Below are 10,221 nucleotides of genomic sequence, written 5' to 3' on the forward strand. Positions count from 1 at the left end.
CATAGAACCCTAATGATATTATTATCCCCCCAACAACACTGCATGCACCAAATTTTCAGTTCGTATGGTTTCATATTATTAATCCTTCTTCAATTTCAAGTCAAACGTATAAAAAAACTATAAGCACTACAAAAAAAATCAGGTTTATAGGACGCATAAAATGTCCAAATGTCCTAATACACTATATTAAAGGACTTGAGTTTATAGAAGCATATCTTATTTAAAGTTGTAACAAGTTTATATGACGCCCAAAAAGCTTTTCTGGACACGTTTTGCAACAAAGTGTCCTATAACAAGTGTCCTATTAGCTTTTTTATAGGACACTATTTGAAAAGTGTCTTATAAATCCAGCGTCCTATAAAAAATATGTGTTTACAGGAGACTTCAAAGAGATGTTCTATAAAAATGTCCTAAAAAACTTGTTAAAACACACAAAAGCGTCTTATAAACTTATTATAACACCTTTAGATAGGATACACAAAGGTTTGGTCCTATAAAATTAAATCCTATGAACTGGTCTATTAGGATACTGAAAACACTTTTGGCTTCCTATAAACTCAACTTTGTTGGAGTGAAGGGTGCGTTTGATACACGKGAGATGACAAAGCAACAGCTTGTTCTCCCATGTTTGGTGCAAAATTAGGGCAGAACAATACAAGATTTTTGTCCCACAAAAATCAGGTACACAGGGCAAGAACGGACTGAACGGAAAATTATTAAACTACATGTGTCAAATTAAAACTCTGAAACCTTCCACAACACTTTCACCCGCCTATCTCGCTCTCGTACGTTCAGTCTTGTCCAATACCATTGTGTACCGAACGCACCCTAAAGTGACAAAGTTTCCAAGTTGTCTACGCTAGAGAGAGAGACAGAGAGGAAGAACCTTCCAAGATGGAGAGAATCTCCGAGGAAGATGGCACCCATCCCAACCGCAATTACAATTGATAATGGCTTGAACATGGCTACATAAACCGGGCCGACCGCAGAGCCCATACTTGAATGAGACCATTCAGAAATCCTGTAGATATGCCCTATACACACAAAAAAAACACTCTCAGAAAAGAAAATTTTATAGCTAAGAAGGCTACCCATATTCATGCAAAAAGTTTCTTACCATGTAAATAATAGAAGCCAACATCATATCAGGTTTTAGATTCCAAGCATCTAAATCTCTCACCATAATTAACCCTGCAAACGCAGCTACAATCAACCCACTTAATCCAAATACAAAAACGACCATTAGTTCCACCGGATATTCCATCATGATGTGTGCCTGAAAGGTCACTGAAAACACTCAAAAAGTTCCCTAAATATGCTAGCATTCTGAAAATTTGAACTAAGGATGGGTAATTTTGGTACCTGGGAAACCAAAACAAATGAAAGTAAGAAGTTCTGACTTGCAAGTAAAATCCCACCAATAATCCAATATAAGCTCGAGGAATCTGATGATACGGTAACTGATGTACCATTATATAGTGTTGCTACAAGTGCTCCCGATATTGACACTATTGTTCCCACAATTTTTGCTTGACTGGTATAGCTTCGCAAATTCAATTTCTCCATCCTGATAGACCAAAAAGATACATGATTCTAGATCACAAGTAAAAGGAGACTTGAAGCCAATATTTTCTCTTCTTTCAAGTCAGATGATCATCATTTTGAACATATAAATCTATGTGTTTCTCTTGAACAAAGGCTACAATATATGAGTACCTGAAAAAGAATGCAAGTATGAAGGTGAAAGCAGGTGCCAGATTGCTCATAACTGAAGAAAGTGTTGGAGAACTGTACTTGATACCAATGTATCCAAATATCTGAGACAAGTACCTGGTATTTACAGCATTTGAATCAATGACATTGTTGATTGATTGTAACTAATAGCAATAAAAACACAAAAAATGATCAGGATTCATTGAAATTGAGGAGAGGTGTGATTTTAATGCTTAAAATAGATTAGGGTTCCATCTACCCTTAGGCATTAGTAGAAATTCCTCCGTCCTAATCAGATTGAAAAAGTCAAGATAACAAATTCAATAATTTCTACATATGTTAAGACCGAATTCAAGATGAATTACCCTATCAAGCTAAGAAGGAAAAGCTTGATAACGATGGAGAATTTCAGCCCCTGGTTGTTTGAACTTCTGCAAAAGAAATTGAAACACGAAGTTGAATTGGAAATAGGGGGATCTTGCATAATACCAAGTGATGAAACGATTAAAAATGAAAATTGCCTGCGGATGAAGAATGGACAAGGTAAGAGGAAAAGGAAGCCGACGAGGAAGACGTAAGTGGTGAAGACGTATGAGTTGATTCCTTGAGCAGTGGCTGATTTGAATAATGTATTTCCGCCTACAATAATGCACTCGACCATCACCATTGCTGTGAATGGCAATACATCACTATAGCAAGTTCTACCGGTAGAACCCATCTTCTCCTCGATCTCTGCAACTGAAGATGGCAGATTTTGACAACCGGGTATCAGAGAAATCCTTCACCTACCTCCTTTCTTACCAATCTGATGAGTAGAAGCATCGAAGCAGTCCCAATCTAGCGCAGGTTTATGCTACTACGAAATACTTTGATGTGCAGATGGAGGTCTATCCAATTATTTTCAATTTTAGTCGTTGATGGTAACTGGTGGTTTGACTTTCTTTCTATTGAACAAAAACGGTTGCCCCATTTTCGGTTGTGGTTTAATCGGCTGTATAAGTCAAATCGCTTATTCGCATAGCCATATCTAATTATTCGGTATGGGTTTATCCGGTCCGTCCATATCTGAATCTCTCGGCTACAAAACTTATGTCCTTTGTATTCGGTCATTAAATTCCCCCAACTACTCTTGTCCCTCAACGCTCCATCACCGCTACCTCCCTCAACACTCCATTGAGTTTGCCTCTCACCATTCATCAGAGGTTTTTGATTTATTTGTGTTTCCAACAGTGAAGGGTCAGATTTCGATAGAGGAGGTTTATAGTTCGACGGAGGAGGTTCCAACATATGAGGTTTTTGATTTCCCCTTGATTTCTTTGTGTTTCTGGTAATGAAAGGCAGAGGAGGTTTTTGTTTTCGTCTTCACGAATTTGCTTTTCGACGAAGAAAAACCACTGTACATCAACTCACCTTCCTTCAACTCGAGCTTCTGTTGAGATATGTAGCCATTGATTTTATCCCGACCACCGGTTTTTCACACACTTTATTCTCCATCAACTTTTGAACCAAACAACCTCGTCGCTCATCAAAATCATCTAAAAAACAACTAGGTCCTCCAAAATTCGTTTTTTTACAAACAGTCAATTGTTCATCATCTCGTTCATCAATTGTGGTTTTCGATTGTTCTTCTAGRTTGTCGATTTRTGTGGAGTTTCAGCGAGCARGAGGAAGTTGCTTGGTGGTGGAATTAAGGAGTTCCTCCCGACAGTTCAAAAAAACTGGCGATGTTTACTTGAATGGAAAGAGGAACTATATGTMGATKATGGTGTTTGGTGTGGTGTAAGATGTGTGGATCTGTTGTATGAAGTATATAAAGGCATAATAAAAGTAAAATATAGAGGGGGTAAAATGGTCATTTATGACATTTGGACTGTTTATTCAGTCCAACAACTGAACAACAACTTATCAATTAACATACAGACAACTATATCCATACAAGTTTTAACAAAAAAACGAACCGAATAACCCTTTACTACTGTTGCTTAATCTGAAAATACATTAAACTACACATGGCTAACCTTCAAGTTTCTCAGTGGAATTAGCTAGTATATCAATTACCTAATATACACCAAAATGGTTTCATGAGCAGACCATTTTCAAGCATTCCTTGTCGTGTTTCTTTCATGTGGCCGTTTTTGCTTCCGCTCAAGGCCGCAACTACATTTCGGTTTATGTTCGAGCCACAAATTGGTTCCCTTTTCAAGACCATAAACGTACATGGCCATTGGGTGATCAGACTTGGACACGGGAGTTTCGACTACTAACGACCCCACACAGTTGTGTTTCAGCAGAATACAACCACTTGTTCATATTTTCGAATCGTCAAGACTCATTTTCGAATCGTCAAGACTCTGAATATTATCGTTTTTATCCATAACATACGTTTTATGTTTTTAGAAGATTATCTATTATCCGATCAACTAATCGGCTCAATAAACACGTATATATATCTCAAATCAGTAGTGTAATATAGAACCAAGAATCATAAGTATCCTCGCCTCAACATTATTGCGATTGAATCTTGATTTTGAACACCGCCCTCTACCCATTTTCTCATTCTTTGCTGCCTTTTTCTCTCAGATTCTTGTATCTCTCTCGCTTTCTTCTCGAGAACAAACAAAATGCAAAATGTCGGTGACTTATGCCATTTTATCTCCTCCATTTATATCATTGGCAAACTAAGTCCACGGCTTAGTTTTTGGTTAATATACACTTAAATGGAAACGAGATCATCTTCTATATATAATTAACCCCAAATTGGTCATTTTCTTTACATATAAAATGGTTAAGAAACAATAACATAAAAAGAATGTAAACAATAACCCAAGTTTTTGTTTAGGCATCTGGTTTTTTATTAGAACATGTGATTGGACAAGAACTTTTGTCCCATAATGAAGGTTCCTATGGAAACCCCAAAAAAAGAACCTCAAGAATAGTAGTAGGGGGCCCAAGTTTATTTTGTATACAATAGTAGTAGCTCAAAGATTGATGGTACTGAATTTTTTTATCTAACCCTAAAATTTTAAAACTGATGAAAAAATTAACATAAGGCGAGATGGAAACTCAACTGATTTGTATTGATCTACATAGAGTATTGCTTTGAATAGTTAACATTGTGATCCTAAATGATATCAATCTATATATTAAAGTTATATCATAGAATGTTTTTGATGGAGGAACGGGTTGATGATGCTATATAAAAATGATATGTTTGATAATATTAATTTAGAAATAATTATTGATTGATTTTGCATCTAGAGATATACATAAACATGGTTTTATATGAGCGATTAGTATTTTTGAATTTAATGTTATTTTTAATGATAAAAACAACATATGAATATTCTTTTTGTACATATCAAGGACCTTTTTTATATCTTGTTCAAAACCTATAAAATGTCAGGAACATATCTGCTTAATAAGAACCTTCATTATAAATGTTGTAATGTTTTATACCTTCTATTAATTAATATCATTTTCCTACCATTTTAATCTGACGAAAATGAATAATAACAACTAATATGTTAACATATATCCCAAATTATAAAAAGGAAATGCATATTACAATTAATTAAAATAAAAATAAATACTCTTCTTGATTTATACTTAATTATAATAATTATATCCTTGAAAATATACTTATTAAATTGATAATTTTAATGTAATTAGTTCAAAGGGGGTAAACTGGAAATTTGGGAAGCTGAGGGGTCCATCTTGAAATCTCAAAGAATAAAAGCAAATTAGGTGATTCACATTAAGAATCTCGGCCAAATCTAATCGACCCACACCATCTATATATGTTGTCTTGTAACCAATTAGGAGATCATATGTGACTTAAGAATATGTGTTAAAAACAATTCGAGTGTAAGAAGGGTTAAAGTGAGAAACATAAGAATGTATCTGGATACTTGATCATTTTTAATTTCAAACCCACCCATGAGCAGCGATTGATACGGAGATTGATCTTGTGCATTTCAGTGTATCTTATCTCGGTGCATCTCATTATAATGTGCATCTAAGGATGAAGATCCCTTCCTATTACCTTAACTCTCCTTCTTACCGGAACCCAATCCTATTATAGGTGGGGCGTGTGAATTAAGCTAAGGATGTAACTCATAACAAAAGAGAAGACCCGAAACACGACTTACCAAAAAAGGAAACATGGGATCATAAAGAAAGCTACTAAATTCACAGTTCTTTGTGATGTTGATACAATTATCGTCATCTACTATAACCAGTCGGAAAACCCTACTAAATCAAGAAGACGATCGCCTCTTACAAAGTGAAAAAGAGTGAAACCGGGAAGAGAACTTATGACCTCAATGACTTCTTCTCAGGACCAAAAGAAAAATATTGAAGACGAGCTTGTCAAGGCCCGAAAAAGAAACATGAAAACCAAGTACTCAACTTGGTTCGATGAGCTTAATGGGTTATCGGAGGGGCAATTGAGAGAATTTGCTACCGGATTGGAAACGAGGAGACTATTTTAAGAAGCCAGATCGAATTCAAGAAGAAAAACATCAACGTCCAAATGCCAACGCCATTCTCATTTATTCACCATGTGACTTTGTACCCGAGTCTTGATCAAGTTTAAGTGGTTTACCAGCATTTGATAAACCATGGTCTTAGGTGGTTCAGTTATCTGGTTTTTGAGGGTGGTAAGGTTTACGATAACCCGAACCCATTGGCTGTTCAGCAGGTGGTGCAATGCGGTCTTATGCCGAAGTTGGTATTGCAGCTTCACAAGGGAATCATGATCATGTGTATGATGATGTTGGGGATTTTGTGATGAATGCTCATCGAGGAGGGTTTATGGCTTAATTAATTAAGCTGGTAATTCTTGTAATAGTTTTTTAAAGCGTTAAAACTTCGTTAATTGGAGATAATGGTTTGAATTTTGTTCCGATTTTTAAGGGGTGGAAATCATAACTTTAAAAGTTTTGAGGCCACTCTGTAAATTTCAAAAACTTTCAGAACACATGAATAACTCCAAGTCCAACTATCAAGTCCAAGTTGATGATCCGAAACTAACTTCAACTGGTGAATGGTGATGGTCCTGTCGACCAGGCCCAAGAAAAGCCCAAACCCAGATGTTAAAAGAATGTTAGTTATATAGAATATTTAGTTTTTTAAAATTATTACAAGGATATCTTTTAATACAATTAATTCATATTCTTTTTTTTTTTAAAGTAGAAAAGTTCAAAAAAATCAACTAATTTTTATTTATTTCAAATGATTTAATCTTTAAATATTTTTTTAATGAAAAAACATTGAATTTTTTCATTTTAAATATTTAATTATCTGAATTATTTTTTTAAATGAAAAATCATTAAACTTTCTTATTTTGAATGAATAAGTGCATGAACATTTTTTTAATTGATAAACCATTGCATTTTTAATATTGAATTACTTGTATCATTTTAACCCAAAAAAAGTTACATTTAACCGATTAGCAAAAGTTCGATAGCTTATTTATCAAAAAAATCAAAGTTTTAATCAGTCAAAATAAGAAAATTTAATAATTTTTTCATTAGAAAAAATAATTTAGCGACTTAATCATTCAGAATAAAAAAGTTCAATAATTTTTTATTTTAATAATCAAACATAAAGAAAAGATAAAGAAGATATACAAATAAAAAAATGATATTTATCCAATATTTTTAATTTCATACGTCTTTTTATTAGATATTAATCAAATGGGTATGACTTAATAATGTTTATGATCCATAGCTTTTTTGGAAAAAAATAATTTAAAACGGAAAGGTTGAATGAGCTTTTTTGGAAAAAATAATTTAAAAAAGGAAAAGATAAAGAAAATATACATAGAAGAAAATTGATATTTATCCCATATTTTTTATTTCATGCGTCTTTTTATTAAATATTAATTAAATGGGTATGATTTAATAATGTTTATGATCCATAATCCATAGCTTTAGTAATAGATTATTAGAGTTGCATAAGATTAAGGCATGCATTTCTTTTTTTAATTATTAGTTAGTAATATATGTATTTATAAATTATTTTAGAATAAAGATAAATATATTCTTGTAATATAGTTCCAAAACAAGTATATTCAAACATCAAGTTATCTCTTGCTTCTAATAAAAGAAAAACATGAAAGACAGATCATACAAAACATGGCTTATGTAACCTCTTTTCTTTCCCATGAAAACCCCATGTTTATCTAGTTATTTGGAGTCAAAATTACTTTCTCTTGTGTCTTGATAACTATGATTATAATGGATGTGTTTGAACATGAGCACCCGCTGATTCTCGTTGACTTGGAGCTCGAATATTCACAAATTCAAGAAGAATACGAGGATGATGATCATACGGATAGTGATATGGTTGCATTAGATGACTTCAAATGTATTTGTGACAGGTGCGGCCAACAAATCAAAGAGTACCATAGGTACTACTACAAGTGTAGTGCTTCATGTAGCTACTCAATCCACAAATTCTGTTCAGAGCTTCCACCAACATTAAAACACACATCCCACAATGCTCATACTCTTACCCTTCTACAGCGAATGGTAAGTTGGAGGTGTAATGTATGTAGAAACCACCATAAGCCTGAAGATATACGTTATCGGTGTTCTGAATGTGATTTTGATGTTGATATAAACTGTGCATTGACAGCCGATAAAAAAATCTTCTATCATCCTAGCCACACACACCCATTACTGGTAATCTATGAACCAATTTTATGCAAGTGTAATGCTTGTGGGAAAAAACAACAAGGGATCTTTTATATCTGTATCACGTGTTGTGACTTCTTCATCCATACCGATTGTTTTTTGTTACCAAAAAAGTTGTCAATTCAACATGCTACGCATGATGAGTTCTCTCATATCCACTCATTGACCCTTGTTTATTCCTTCCCAATAGCAGTTCAAAAGGCTAACTTTGATCCCAGGTGTAGGGTATGTGGGGATTTTTTTTATAACGAAGATCTTTGGATTTATAAATGCGACAAGTGCAGATACTATGCCCATTTGGATTGTGCAACATCAAGAGGGGAATCATTCATGTCCATCATCTCGCCTTCCGGTAACTTGATCATATGCTTTTTATGAGCTTCTTATTTTGTGTTTTGTCGATCATTGCTTATTTAGTGACACAAATTTATGTGTTTCAGTAGGTCTTGGCAAAACGATTAAAAATTTTGTAGATGCTGACCACCCAGATCTTCTCCATTTCCCGTTTCTTGATCAAACATATAGCATTCCAAAACACATTGTATTCAAAAAGATTGGATCTCAAACTTTTTTGAATTYTGAGGGVAAYCTAAGACATAAGAGTCATCAACACCCGCTCATTCTAGTTGCTACCCAATGCAAYGACATTACAAAGCCAACATCCTCGAATATCAAACCATTATCATRCCATAACCCAATGAAAAAGGTTGAACTGTTATGTAATGGATGTTTGAAACCCATTATGGCCATGCCRTTTTACAAGTGTGTCAATGAGGACGAGTCATGCAACTTTGTTCTACATGAGTGGTGCACCCGACTACCCAATCAAGTGGAGAACCACCCAGGTCACCCTCAACATACTCTCGTTCTCTTACCAATTGTCCCTCACAAGCCTTTGGGTGTGTTCAAGTGTGTTGTTTGCGRCTTAGTATGCAATGGATTSGTCTATAGTTGYGTAGAYTGTGACTACCACGTCGATGTTASTTGTGCGTTCATACCTGAAAAGATAGTACATGATGCTCATCCAAATCATCTCATTTGGAGAGTTCAATCAAGATCTCATAAAAATCGTTGTCGTTCATGTGTATTTCCTTTTCATGGAAATGACTTTTCATTTAGTTGTCGTACTTGTGATTTTGATCTACATCCAGAGTGTGCTTTGTTATTACCTAAAACTATTAGGCACAAGTATGACAAACACCCCTTGAAGTTGAGTTATTTCCCAATTGAGAATCACAAAAGTAAATATTTTTGTGAAATTTGCGAGCAAGAATTCGATCCAGAACGTTGGTTTTATCATTGTGATAAGTGTGCGCAATCTATACATTGTGCTTGTGCTCCAATCATACTTAAGTCTGAAACTGCTCCGATTTCAGACTCTCATCAAAGAATTTATATGTTCGTGAACATAAAGTTTGGTGGCATTCATCGCACTAAAGTTCATGAACACCCTCTCTCATTTGTTCAAGGAATTGAGAGCGATGGTCGTTGTGATCGATGTAAATGGCCATTAAAGTATGAAATGATCTTGAAGTGTTCAAAATGTAAGTTTGCAATTGATTATGATTGTTATAGGAGTTTCAATTAAGAGTTTGTGAATCTGTTGGAATTGTATTTGTAAGTATTTTATACTCTTGTCTCTTTTTTATATATGTGCAAAAGAATATAACAAAAAAAAAGAATTTAATGGTGTAATCATTTTATTTATTCATCCCTAGTAATTGATTGATTGTTATATTTAAGTTCTATTCCAATATGGATACAAAGTAAATGTGAAAATTGACCTTTCCATGAATGATGTAATATATTG

The 10,221-nt window shown here is 34.2% G+C and overlaps 2 protein-coding genes across 2 annotated transcripts; one reads left to right on the forward strand and one right to left on the reverse strand.

Moving 5' to 3' along the window:
* Nucleotides 1-4: 4 nt before the first annotated feature.
* Nucleotides 5-2,523, reverse strand: LOC112505224 (WAT1-related protein At4g15540-like; the record flags this gene model as incomplete). Its single annotated transcript, XM_025109162.1, is given in 8 exon segments — nucleotides 5-38; nucleotides 887-983; nucleotides 986-1,034; nucleotides 1,118-1,276; nucleotides 1,363-1,567; nucleotides 1,717-1,830; nucleotides 2,079-2,144; nucleotides 2,235-2,523. Coding segments are annotated over 8 exon segments (921 nt in total), but the record flags the coding sequence as incomplete, so codon positions are not given.
* Nucleotides 2,524-9,127: 6,604 nt separating this feature from the next.
* LOC112505223 lies at nucleotides 9,128-9,999 on the forward strand. Its single transcript, XM_025109161.1, has one exon. It carries the CDS (start codon nucleotides 9,154-9,156, stop codon nucleotides 9,997-9,999), a length of 846 nt encoding a protein of 281 aa, XP_024964929.1. The 5' UTR covers nucleotides 9,128-9,153.
* The last annotated feature ends 222 nt before the right edge of the window (nucleotides 10,000-10,221 follow it).

The sequence above is a fragment of the Cynara cardunculus genome, unplaced genomic scaffold (genome assembly GCF_001531365.2).
Source record: "Cynara cardunculus var. scolymus isolate 2C unplaced genomic scaffold, CcrdV1 Un_Scaffold_9125, whole genome shotgun sequence".
NCBI lineage: Eukaryota > Viridiplantae > Streptophyta > Magnoliopsida > Asterales > Asteraceae > Cynara > Cynara cardunculus.